This window comes from Cupressus sempervirens, chromosome 8, assembly GCF_028749045.1.
Source record: "Cupressus sempervirens isolate cs-2001-9-10 chromosome 8, ASM2874904v1, whole genome shotgun sequence".
In the NCBI taxonomy this organism is placed as follows: domain Eukaryota; kingdom Viridiplantae; phylum Streptophyta; class Pinopsida; order Cupressales; family Cupressaceae; genus Cupressus; species Cupressus sempervirens.
Window position 1 is genome coordinate 405,897,475 of NC_143125.1, and position 13,914 is coordinate 405,911,388.

At 33.3% G+C, this 13,914-nt stretch overlaps 1 protein-coding gene across 7 annotated transcripts in view; it reads right to left on the reverse strand.

Moving 5' to 3' along the window:
• LOC149542998 (AP-5 complex subunit zeta-1) overlaps positions 1 to 13,914 on the reverse strand; it is a 175,866-nt gene that overhangs the window by 99,238 nt on the left and 62,714 nt on the right. For all 7 annotated transcript variants that reach the window (XM_089797919.1, XM_089797918.1, XM_089797921.1 and 4 more), the window contains exons 4-5: positions 1,326 to 1,422; positions 992 to 1,035 (exon numbers count right to left, since the gene is read on the reverse strand). In XM_089797919.1, the coding sequence (XP_089654045.1) occupies positions 992 to 1,035; positions 1,326 to 1,422 (141 nt within the window). The remainder of the gene's footprint in view (positions 1 to 991; positions 1,036 to 1,325; positions 1,423 to 13,914) is intronic.

A 13,914-nucleotide genomic window follows, 5' to 3' on the forward strand; every position in this document is an offset into this window, starting at 1 on the left:
GATAAATCCTAATTTAGGTCTTGAACAAAATATTAGTCACTTGGAAAGACTCTACAAGTACTCTTCAAAACTCTGCAAACTCCCGAATCCTTGAGCTGCCCGAACCAACTCAACTAGGACTCCTGGACCAAATCTAGCCTATATGGCCGAGTACTCAGTCGAATCCTACTCAAGTCTCCGGAGTCTTAGGCTTGGACTCCCAAGCCCTAAGTTTCAATTCTTCTAGCACCTGAACATAACAAATAGCAATTGAAAATTCAAATTTTGAGAGTTCGAGTCTCATATGACAGGTGTAATGCTTGATGTATGACAAATTGAAAGTGAAACTAGACTTAGCATTGATTTCTTCTTTTGTGTGTAACTATGAGGTTTTTTTGTCGAGTATGTGCTGTCCCAAGTCCTAGTCAAAATCTTGGGCTGCTGAGAAGAGTCTGAATCTGAGTTTTCAACCTTTGGTTTCCATAACTGGGCCGGCCTCCATTCAACTGTAATCCACTCAATTTGGCTAAGATCTGATTTAGGCTCACGACATGGCAACTTTCAAAGCGAGTGTAAACCTAACATCAAGGGAATATCAGTCAAGCAAGTGCCGGTCTGGCATAGAGCAGGGAAGAGTGTGCCTGGACAAAATTGGTCAAACAATTGTAGAGTGTCAGTCAAATGGTAAGTGGCACAGAGTGGATATTGATCAAATTTCATTTGAGCACCAGTGACTGCAAGTGAGATTAATATTAGCCATAGACCCAAAATAGCAAAAAAATATGTATTGGCGTCATCTTACAATATGTTATAGAAATATGGGTTTAGAATTCAATAGAGACTACAACCACTGGTCTTCATTGTGTAATTTTCAATTAAGTTGTACCTGTCACAATGAATTTTTGTACAAGAATTGTTCAACGCACACCATGAATAAGAATTGCAATTAAAAGAAAGATTAAAGAAAATCTAAAAAACTATTAAATATTAGTATACTGGATGATATACTTACATCTCTCCATTCCACGCAATCAATTTCAGAAACAGAGGAAAATACTGCAAATAGAAAGGACTAAGTTTAAATAACAATTTGAGCAAAGTACAGATAACATGATGATTTGCAAGCATTCATTTTTTTAATATTCAACAGATTAGTCTTGAAGCCAGACTTAAAAGTCGTATTAAGTTCCAAATATACTCGGAAAAAACAAAAAGAATGTCGTAATTACTAATATCACATTGCATTGATATTCTTTGTACCCTCCTTCAAAAGGCTGTTATTAGACAAGTTTGTTCACCAGAAGAATCTAGAGTATTAAAAAATATATAACGAAAGTTAATCATACCTGAGGGAGCAAACTTGGGAAGGCACTTAACAACTTTGTTTTATTCCGATTGAGAAAATCAAAAGTTGCCACTGCTACTAGAGGATCTGTAAATTGCCTGAATTGCAACCAAAAATAAATATCATTATCTTCTTTTCTAATAATTACTTAAAATAAATACACAAATTATTTGTACAAAGAAGGCATAACAACATCACTAATAAGCTAAGAAAGAGATTGGAATCTATGATACTAAGAAAGAGCTTGAACTATATATATCAGAATAGCAGGCTTCTCGATACTAATTAGTAATGGTCATATTGCTCGCAGCCAACCAAAATGCTAATGCTAATCAATTAAGTCTAAACATTATTAACATTTTATGGTTACCATCGTCTTGAGCATTACTTTCCAGTCTTAGGATAGTAATTAGGGACCTCAATAGGGTCAGACTGACCAGTATTTGCATAAACAGAAAAGTAGACATAAGCAACAGCAACCCAAGGAGGAGCAGGACCAGCAGCAAGTGGCCAATCAGGAGATGAACCTACAACAGCAGTGGCAGTGATTGCTTCTAACAATTATGGAATTTTTTCCTTCACAGAATAATCTATTTGTATTTCTCTACTCATTTCAAGGGCCAAAGCTGTCCTTGCAGCCTTGAACTTATCCAAAGCTAGAAAAGAGTTTTCATCAACCAATATAACTTAGCTGAGAGGATTTCTAGGATTATGCAGCTCCCATAGAAGGTTCGTAAAGAAATTCTCATAGCTTGATGCACCCTTAACTAAACTTACTAAGAAAGGAGCATTTGTATTAAACCTTGCAGCTCAACAAGCCTTTGACAGGCTTAAGGAGGTAATGAGTTTATGCCCAATACTGAACAATCCCAGATTTTTCACTCCCTTTTGTTTTGGAATGTAATGCTTCAGGAGAGAGAATAGGAGTTGTTTTAATGCAAAATAAACACCCCATAGCATATCAAAGTAGGAAGCTAAAAGAAGCGAAGCATAAGTTCTCAATTTATGAGAAAGAAATGTTGGTCATAATGCATGTTTTGACCAAGTTTAGGTAATATTTGATTTGTGATAAAATTTTGGTTAAAACTGAACAACTCAATTGGAAATTTTATTCACTATTCTGACAAGAAAGAAAATATTAAACGTCTTTGATAGAAAACCAACGCTTTATTGGAACCTTGCGTATTGTCAAGAAATGAGATTAATGCCGAAAGTATATTTGAAGTTTATACATATATTTAATATTTATCGGTATTGCCAATGCCCAACGCAGAATATTAATAAGGCAAGTTATGTCATGGAAACTTTATTTCTGCAAATATACAAGTTTAAATTGCCCTAAATTGTCGCAAGATAAATAACACTCTAAAGCTTTGTTTATCACAGCAAAGCTTTATAATACATAGGTTTATTATCAAATTTATCAAGAACCATGGGCAATTTTATAAGAGGCAATTCATAAAACCGGATAAGCATACATTTTAATATTTGCAAGAGGAATAAGTTTTATATTACGCAAGTGCGCAAAATCATAAAATCTTCCACTGCCAATTAATTCCGAAGTTTTCAGATACAGGTATTATTTTGGTCCGAGATAATTCATTCAAAAAGATTATTTCTTGGCTTTACTTAAGTTTGTTGTCCTGCAATTTATCACCACAAATTGCTGGTAACAATACGAAACTTTTTCAAACTACTTTCGCATTTCTCTAAGTTGAATTTGATATTCAATTGCTTAATGTTGATCAATCGATCAATTCCAATTCATATATCAAATTGTTTTACTGAAAGCTTTATTCAAGTCTTTTTCATTTTGCTTTCTATCAAGCCTTTGCTTGATTTTTGAGGCCTTCATTGTCCTTTTCTTTGCTTTGAGTTTGCGTTTGTTGGTTTTGAGTCATTTGAGTTTGCTCATGTCATGGCTTTCTGTTTTTCCATCGTTTTGGTCTAACCTAGAGCTCAATCGGAGTTGTTAGTCAAGAGTTATGATCATTTTAGTGCCTCAAAAGTGGACCTTTTTTATGCAACAACACAAATTAAAATATCATGTTATATTTCTAATTTCACTTTTACTTTTTGATAAATATAACTTAAATTCACTTTTTGTTATGTTTTTAAGTTACTTTATCTTTAAATTTTTAACTTAAAGTGACTATAGTGCACTTTAGGTTACAATTTTAAGTTGAGTTACTTTTTGATTTTTCACTTAAAGTGACTATATAACTATATAGTTCTCAATTTAATTTTTTATTTTTAAATCAAATGCCCAATTAGATGTTACTTTTTAAATGATATTTATGTCTTGTATTTTCAAATATGATATATTAATATTGTTTATGTCCTATTTATTAACATTTTTATGAAATTAAATTGATTAAATGATAAAAAGTTATCAAAAGTGGACCTTTTATATGCAATTACATGTAAAATCCATCAAAAGTGGACATTTTACATGTCACTGCATATGAAGTTCACACTTGAAAGCATAAGTGGACCTTTTTGATGTCATTACATCAAAAAGTTATCATAAGTGGACGTTTTTGATGCCATTGCATCAAAAGGTAAGTTTTTATGCCTTTGCATCCAAAATGTGAGATGTAACTTAAAATGTGCATTGCCCTCCAAAAGGTGTGATTTTGATCACTTGCACATTTTAAAACGTGTCATTGACCCAAAAAGGTTTGATTATCCTTGAAAGATTTTAAAACATGCTATGCATCCAAAAAGATCCGATTTTAACTTAAAGCATATTTTAAAATGTGTATTGCCCTCCAAAAAGTCTGATTTTGAAGAAATGCATGGCTTTGCCTTCCAAGAACCTGATTTTGATCAATAAGGGAGATTTTCTTGATGGATTTGCATGAAATCATTTTCATTGGAGGCATTTTTGCTTGGCAATGTGTTTTCATACATCAAAAATGATTCTAACATGCTCAAAAACGTTATTGGAAGCTCAAATCTAGGGCACGTTTTTGAAGAAATAAACAAATAACTCTATTTTTTATCAATATTTTTGCCCCAATCCAAATCGATTTGTGGCCTTATTTGCTGATTACATTGCATGTTGGTGCATATTTTGGTGTTTAAACTTTAAACACCAAATTGATTTACTCATGAATCTTGGTGAAAAACGTTTTTTACCAAAAACGTCCCAAGCACATGCATCCCAAAAACATTGGATCTTGGGGCATTCTTAGGGCACGTTTTGGCATCTTTTAACAACTACACCCTGTTTGCTGCCCTTTCCCATTCAAATTTACAAAGTTGGAAAGTCTTAGCATTTTTGGAGAATTTTTCAACATTGGAGCATCTTTCTTCTTCATTTTTGGCACTTAATCTTCATGTAAGTGGACTTCTTCTTTCTTGCTATTTAATTTGTGCTTATCTTGCTATTTTATGCACATAATTGCTTGATGATTGCCACTTGTTGAAATCTATGCCATGGAAAATGCATTTTTTCTTTAAAAATGAAGAATTTGTTCATTTTCATGTTTTTGGTTCTTTCCCAAGTTTCAATTTCGAATGTGTGTTGGAGTGCTCTACATCTTGGCATGTTTGAGTCGCTTTCCAAAGGTATGTTTTTCTTTTGTTTTTTGTGCTTTGTGCTTGTTTGCCAGTTTTCTCCACTTGGAGAAATTGCAAGTTCTTTCCCAAAAAGTTCTTGTTTCATTTCATGCGAAAGCATCATCACATTCCACATTCCATTTCCATGCCATGACATCTCACATTTCATCCGACAAATGCAATTACATGTTTACCATCTCATTCACCATTCAGACATACATGTAATCCCATTTTCCACTTCTGTTTTCACTCATCTCACTTTCCGCATCCACTTGTACGACACGATTACACAAAAAGCCTTACGTGTAATTGTATCAAAAAGGTTCAATTTTGATTAAAAGTCACTTTTTCAAAAGTCAAAAAGTTGTCATTTTCATCTTCCATGTACTTTGACTTCTTTTCACCAAAGATGACTATAAAGTTCATTATCCCTTTTCCATTTTCCATTTCCATCCCTCCATATACATTCATGCATTCATGAGAGCAATTATATATTTCCACATCTTTCCATGCTTTCCATCTCATCCGTGATTCGCACTTGCATGAAAAGTGCATCTTCCATCCGCCTTCGCATTCCATCTCATCCTTCATCCCTTGTTACATGTTGCACTTACATGTAATCCATTTTCCATGTAAATATCAATATTCCTTTATATATATATATATATATATATATATATATATATATATATATATATATATATATATATATATATATATATATATATATATATATATATATATATATATATATATATATATATATATATATATAATAATGTATATATTATACATATGGTTAGTTATATTATTTTATACTAACTAATGATGTTTAAACCTTGGAGACATGTCTCCTTCTCTCATACTTATATGAGATCCAAATCTACATTTGAAACATATCTATAACAATAGCAATGTTATTACATTTGCAAACACAATCCATGTTACTTAACATGGTATCAGAGCCTAATTGCAGATGTAAATTGAATAATAAAAAAAAAAATAGGAATAGGGCATCATGATAGGGAAAATCTAATGGAAGTACCAACACGGAATACTGTTGCAAACATGACGTTGAAGGTGATTGTTAGATATTTTCTTTCACACCTACATGATTGAAAGATAAATCAAAATCAAAGGAAATAAATTAGTCAATTGATTTATACAAGATTCTAGTCGATTTCTTATATTGGATAGAAATTCTAATCCAAATCAGTAGACTAGTTAGAAGCCTATTCTGCATAGAAATTTTGACTCAAACAACAAACTAGATCATTTGCAGCTCCCATATTGTCTGGTGCAAGATATTTTTGTTCATGTGACAAATGCGAGTCCAACCAATCCTTTCTTGGTTGATTGCCATATTTGAAGATTCCACTCACACAATATGCCAATCAATGCAGATCTTTGCTCATGCAGATAAAGGTTTTCACCAATGACTTCATCTAAGATTTGATGTCCACTATAGTTCATCATTTGGTGTCAACACAAGCGTCAAGTTATTACCACTGCAACACCCAGTCTGATCCTAGCAGTGATTCTGACTCACAAGGCCCGATCCAACTTGTGGAACTACACGAGCTCCCATATTTAATCAACTAGGCTCATAGACCCCCTAACCCACCCAAACAAGATTTTTTCTTTTTCTCATTTATCGCATGAAATCCATAACAAGAAGGAAACTAAATTGAATCTGCAGCAATCGTATTTAAATCAAAATGGTATCTTGCTTAAACTGCAAATTGTTAATGTATAAATGAATGTGCACTTGGCTCAAGAAGTGGAGCAAGAATATCTACAAGAGTCATATCTCTATTTGTTTTGGTAGTATTTGGGCCTTCAGTGCAAATGCTTTTCGATATTTTGGTGTGCATATTTGCATAGGAGACCACAAAGATTCTGAGCCTTAGTCTTTTTCATTTAGTCTGGCTAGCCCGAGAAGAGATCAAAAGTATTCTAAGCGTCGATTCATTTCTTGAATAGATGACTACATTGGGTAGTGTTTGATGTTGAAATTTGATGACCTCGGATAATGTTTGATACTAACTACCTAAGTTTTGCAGTACGATACAAACAATTTTCAAGCAAAAGGATATTGGTATTAAATCCTACCTGCATAAATTGGAAGGAAATCTCATGCCCACTTTGTAATCGAAGGTCAAAGAACACGAATATAAAATTCATCCAATCACCTTATGATGTGACCTGCATGGAGAAGACAATGCAAGTAGGAATGACTGTGGCATACGATATAACCTTGGCAAAAGTTAACACAAGAATTTGCAAGGCGGGCACCCATGTGAAGAGATTGTACAAACTAACAAGTGCATGTTCCTTGTTGGCATCCTAAATGATTAATAAAGAAGATCCATGGTGACGAAGGGATGTTGACCATCTAAGACATTGTGGAGAAGACTACCATTATACAAGGTACTTCAGACTGTCACCCCACGTACCTAATAAGGTAGGGAAATGAGCCTTAGCCAGTCAACAACCTTGTAATATAAACCTTGATGAATATGCCATCCAATCAATAGTGATTGTATGCAATAAATAAAAACATACCGAATAGTGACGCCTTAAAGAACAAAGGGATTGGGCAACTACCAACCCTATAAGGTATGAGAAGTACCTACCGATCCTATTAAGGTACAAGAAACACTCTTTTGAGTTGTTTTCATTTATTAATATGTTTAAGATATTAGTATAATTTTTATGTGCTTGGTGAGCTCCAAGTAAAGTAAGGATGAACATGTTGAATAATCATTATTGGGAGTTTCCAATAGTCTTATTATAAACATCGAATAAGAATATCATCTTGAATAGAGTAATTATATTATTCTCAAGGAATAATATTACATCATTATGATTATTATTAATATATGTTTAGTACTAATTATTATTAGGATCTGAGTATTATAGTATTCTCTCTCTTATTTTTACGTTCTATAAGAGTTATGTACCTTGATCTTTTCCTCCAAGAATGTTATTGTAGGAAGAGGGAGATTGAGATTCAAAGAGAGCCTGACTATCATTGTATCATGTGATGATCATCGGACGAAGCAGCTATAGTAGACTCTATTTCCATACATAAATAACTAGATAAATCCCCATCTATTATGCCTCACCTACTACTCAAAATCATACTCAATACTGACTGAGATTCTTAGCATAAAGATATACACTGTCTGATGCAACGATTAGGGGAAGATCCAATGACAATGATTTGATCACATGAGAGAAGTCATTTTTGAACACACTCAATGTAAGAATGGTTTTTTATGTGAAAGGATACAAAACACATTTCTTTTGTTGCATCTTTTGTATGGACTATAACTATAGAATTTTTTACCCCTCATTGTATTGTTGTAGGCATAAAGATTGATGTTGAAGATTTGGGAGCTATATTTCATTTATATGAATGAGGAACTTCCATTTCTTATGATCACCATAGCTTCTATTGGAGATGCTTATGGAAAAATAAGTGTTTTGTGCTAGATTCAAACAAGGACTCAAAACATTATATAAAATCAAAGGGATGATGCACAACTACAGTGGAAAGTTGAAAAAAGGAGATAGCCCAAGTTGACAATACTAGAAGCGCGACACTATCTACCTTGATTGATAAATATTGAGGGTTTTCATATATTGATCTAAGCTAATATAGGTTCTAAAGTTCATTATATGTCAGTTGTTGGCATACTTGGTGGAGATTATTGCTAAGATAATTATAGCTAAAGCAATGCAATCCAGTATTTCAGAGTAATGTGCAACTTATGTTACAAAATACAATAGTAATATAAAGTGGAGTTTGATTATATTGGCATCAAATTGTTTGAATTTGCAAGGGGAGAAAATCTATACAATAGGTACAAAGATATGATATTGGCATAAAAGTAAAACACCTTGTTGGGTGGTGGACATGGTATCAATGTGAGCTCTTCTCAGATAACATTATTAGAGGTTGATATCTCTCATGCGTGATTGTCTTATTAAAGTTTATCATAATTGAATTATAAGAATAAGAGGAAATTTTACATTGTGGGGGGAATAATAGTCAATGTTCCATTCCCATTTTTAGAGGGGAGATGTTCCATTCTCAAATAATCTAAGAAGAAAATTTTGAATCTTCATGTGCAGATAAGTATTCTTATTTATGACATTTATCTCTCTCTTATTTGTAATTTCTATATATACTATAAAGTTTATTTGCCTTGATCTTTTACTTTATGATTAAGGATGTTCTTACAGGAAAAGAAAGTTGGTACTTAAACATGCTGCCAGATATTGTGCAGAATCAACCTGATGATAGTAGCTTCAAAGACCCTAATGATCAAGATGGATAAAATGAGGCTCTCATCTTTGATGATTAAGATTATGAGTCTTCTACATTAAGAGGGAGTATGACACTTCTTCGAAGGCAACGCAAGAGCTTAAAAGATTGATACCCAGAAGGAGTCTAGAAATACATGTGGGTGATTACATGTTGACGGGCCTACTCCTATGTATATTATGAGGAAGTATTGACTTATCGCTAGAAAATCTAAAGATTGATATCTGATTCAGAGTGAGTTCAACAGGTATCCTTGGGTGAAGAGAGTTTTTTTGAGGAAGTAACTAGAGGACCTGATTTCCCACGATCGATGTTCAAAGGGAGAAAGTTTGAGATGCAATCCTTCGTAGATGATATCTTTTCTATGAGGTGAAGTTCTAAGAGAAATCTTTCGTGATGTGCCCTTCTCTATGAGAGAGAAGTATGAGGTGAAAACCCTTTGTTCCACACTCTAGTAGCAGCTATGGTGGGTCCACCCTCTGACTTGGTTCATGGTGGATATCATGTGAGTTACTACATGATGTTGTAGTTATGTCATGAAAGATGACAATCTTTCATTGATGTATATATTTAGAGGGGAGTTATTGAAAGGTGGTGATCTTATCAATAACTAGACCTATTATCATAATGGACTACATTAAGTTGTTGTCCCAGTGTGCCGGAAGTTATGATAATGAACAGAAGGTAACTATTGTAAGGTGACGATCTTATCAATAGATGGCCAACCTTCTAACACCAAAAGTGTTGAAGGTTATTGGTGTCATTGTTATTAGGCCAAATTTTGCTGGACACATTGATATCCATCATGGTTATTAGGTCGGATCTTGCCGGACACCATGAAAATTATTGGTGTGATTGTTATTAGGTCGAATTTTGCCAGACACATTGATATCCATCATGGTTATTAGGCCGGATCTGAAAATTATTGGTGTCATTGTTAGTAGGCCGGATTTTGTCGGACACCATGAAAATTGTTATGGTTCTTCGAGCCGGATACTGCCAGACACCATAACTTAAATCTATTATAGACCACACTTAAAATGGTATTCAAACTTATATTAAAGTTATAGTATTTGCTTAATTTCCCTCCTTGCTAAAAGCAAATGTGTTGAGAAATTTAGTCTCATTATGAATTGTAGCGAATTCCATATGTAATATATGTGTGCGTTGATGGATTTATGTTGATATCCTTAAATATGTCATTCTAGGAATATCATACTGAGATGATATCTCTTCATATACTCAAGAACATAATATGTTTTGTATCAATCTTTCCTAACTAAGAGGGAGTGTTAAGTTTGTAGTTATAGTCAGATTGATATGATCATGAGTTTCATTATTGATAATAATATAAATATTCCTTTATATCTATATATATATATATATATATATATATTAAATAAATTATATTATATTAATTATATATATAATAATGTATATATTATACATATGGTTAGTTATATTGTTTTATACTAACTAATGATGTTTAAACCTTAGAGACATGTCTCTTCAAAAGACATCTTCTCTCATACTTATATGAGATCCAAATCTGCATTTGAAACATATCTATAACAATGGCAATATTATTACATTCGCTGACACAATCCATGTTACTTAACATTAATAACATCTTGAAAAGCAAGTCACGTTTGAAAATCAGCAATCTCCATTTGCACACATTCCCATGCACCAAGCACTTAAAGAAAAAAAATTTAAAAATTTTTTTAAAAAAAAGTTGAAGGTACTAATGGAAAGTTATTATGAGTTTACATCCGGACATCATCAAGAAGGTTTTCAAAGTGTCAGGGACTCCAATTTATGTTGATCTACAAAGGAGAATTCATGACAACTTGAGCGAGGAAAGCTGGATCACATCAAGTCTCCACATGACAGCTGACAATTCATCAAAGTCAAAGGTAATCAAAAGATGTAACACCATAGTTATCAAGGTGGATGCAATGACACAAAGTACAGGAACTTCCAATCCTATGATCATCCGGGACTGCATCATCAAGTGCAAGGCCCTTCAAAACAATCGCTAAGATTGTTTCCTTTTCTTTTGTCTTATTTCTTCTTCTTTCATATTTGTAGTTGGAGAGGATGCATGGCCTAAAAAAATGTAATTACATGTAATGAGAGTTACATATATGTTAAAAGATGTAATGCTACTTGCACGTCCAGTTGCATGTAACCCTCTAATTTCTCTTCTACTTAGACTAGGTCAAAGTTGGTTGAGTTGCTCTCACTTTTTCCTCCACCTTTTTCTCAACTCCTGTGCCTATATAAAGGAGTGCCCCCTCATTGTAAAAATCATCTTTTGTTGTATGCAAGAAAGCTCTGCCACATTTGTGCAAGCATAACTTTGATTGTGTAGTACAAAGTTGGGAGAAAAGTGAATAAAAGAAGCAATTGGATTTGAATCTTTGACTAGAAGCAATTGTGATAGAGCAAATTAGAAGCTTTGACTGTAATTTGTGCCTATTGTCTTTCATTCATGTTATTTTTGTGTGTTCAATAAAAGAGCATAGTGATTTAAGAAGCAATCGGAGCCGAAGCTTTGACTGGGAGCAGTTGTGGAAATATATAGCTAGAAGCTTTGTCTGTAGCTTTTACTTCTTTCTTAATTCACAAAATAGTTAAGTTATTCTTACTTTTAGGAGTCTTTCTGCCCTAATTGTAAAGCTTTTCAATATGATAGTACAACCAGACTTAGAGCCAAACCGGTACATTTTCAACTAGCCTTTGAGTTAGTGAAGGTTTATCGGTATCACTGTTTCCAGCTCTTGATAGAAATGTAGTTAAAGATTCACCCTACCCATTACTCGCTCTACAAGTAAGTGGATTCTTTCTTTAAAGTTAAGAAGAAAGGATATTGGTAACACCCATTTTATAAAATCTCTCGACTTCTTACTTATCTTGAGTTGATCCAAGGAATGGTGAGAAGGGGGAGTCTTCCCTTTAAGTTAGGAGAGACTCTATCTCACACGTTGTGGCTAGTCATCCTATTTTGCAACTGGATTTTTACCCAAAACTGTCAGTTGCAAAATATCCACCCAACAAAGTTGATGCAAATATGTTTCTTTTGGCAGCCAGACTAGGGAATTGACATTTGTAAAGACTCTTGTGTTGTACTTGACTTCCACACAAATCAATAAGACTATTATCGTTTGATTCCTCTATGTTTGGAGTAAGAGTTTTTTTTAACTACAAAGAATATTATTATCAGAACCTACAGGAATTGATTGCACTACTGCATGAGGTACATAAAGCATTTTTGGCTGAAAACGATAACTGTAGAAGGCCAATCGAATCAGCCAAGTTGTGAGCCATTTCATCAAAGAATGAGAATGGTTAAGCTTTGACCTTGTAAAGTCGGGATTCTAACAACAACTATTATTTTCTTGATTTAACCAAGTTGTGATTTGTTTTGTCAAAGCATGAGAATGTTGAAACTAGAGCCCAGAAATCTATGGAAATAATCAGACATAATAAATAGACAAAAACTGAAAAGAGAACACCAGAAATATCCTGGGAAAACCCTTCGAGAATGAAGGGAAAAACCTAGCCACACAACACAAAAATATCTTTATTGATAATGAAATGATCAAGTGTACAATGCTTATCGCATGATGCGAATTTATAACAATAGAAGAGACTCTTCATATTCTAACCGAAGGTCTCTTGAGTTTCTCATAACTCCTATAATTAAATATGACTCTTCAAATATTCATGCCTCAATGCATGTGAATGACACATGTCATTTACATTTATAATATTACAAATTAAACTTTAAGTGTCCTTTTCAACTGAAGATGACAATAACGGTAATAACGTTCATATAAAGATCTATATCGCAGCTACTATCTTCAACACTCCCTCTTAGCCAGAGAGATCTTTAGCACACAAAACTGCAACCAAAATTTTAATGATAAAATCTTACAATATATTCTATAAGATTAATGAAAACCTATAACAATCACATTCACGGAATCACTCAACATGAAAACCTCTAACAACCAATCATATTCATGGAATAACTCAACATGAAAATTTGTAACAACCAATCATATTCATGGAATAACTCAACATGAAAATTTGCAAGACTCGCAGTTAAGCCTTTGTTCATGGACTCTCTCAATGTGAACTATTACGGAATCTCTCAACATGACATCAACTCCCATCATAGAATCTCTCAACGTGATGACATCATGGACTCTCTCAACATGATGTTCACTATTGCATAGTGAAAGAGTTATCATAACTAATCTTACAATTTCATTGTTGATTTGACATGAATGAAATAGACATAACAAAACAAAACTTAGTTCCATTTAAGTCTTAAATTTTACAAATCCCACAAGTATCACAAACATATATAACGATAAAGAGGATTCCATAAGTACTGCCTCTTAATTACAAATTATTTTGATCACAATAATAAGAAGAGAATGTAACCTCCCTCTGAGGCTGAACATCTCCCTCTAAAACCCAAGCTCCCTCTGAATCTCATATGCAAATTAATTCAGTAAGTAACATCCTCATACAGTCTACACAATCACTTCATTGCTTCCTGCAATCAAATAACTCATAAAATCACAATTTAAACTCTTTTCCAACACAAGTCTTAAAAAAACACAATCATTAGAAAAATGTATAAAAGGAAGGGACACTAGAAAGACTCCCTCTCAACAAA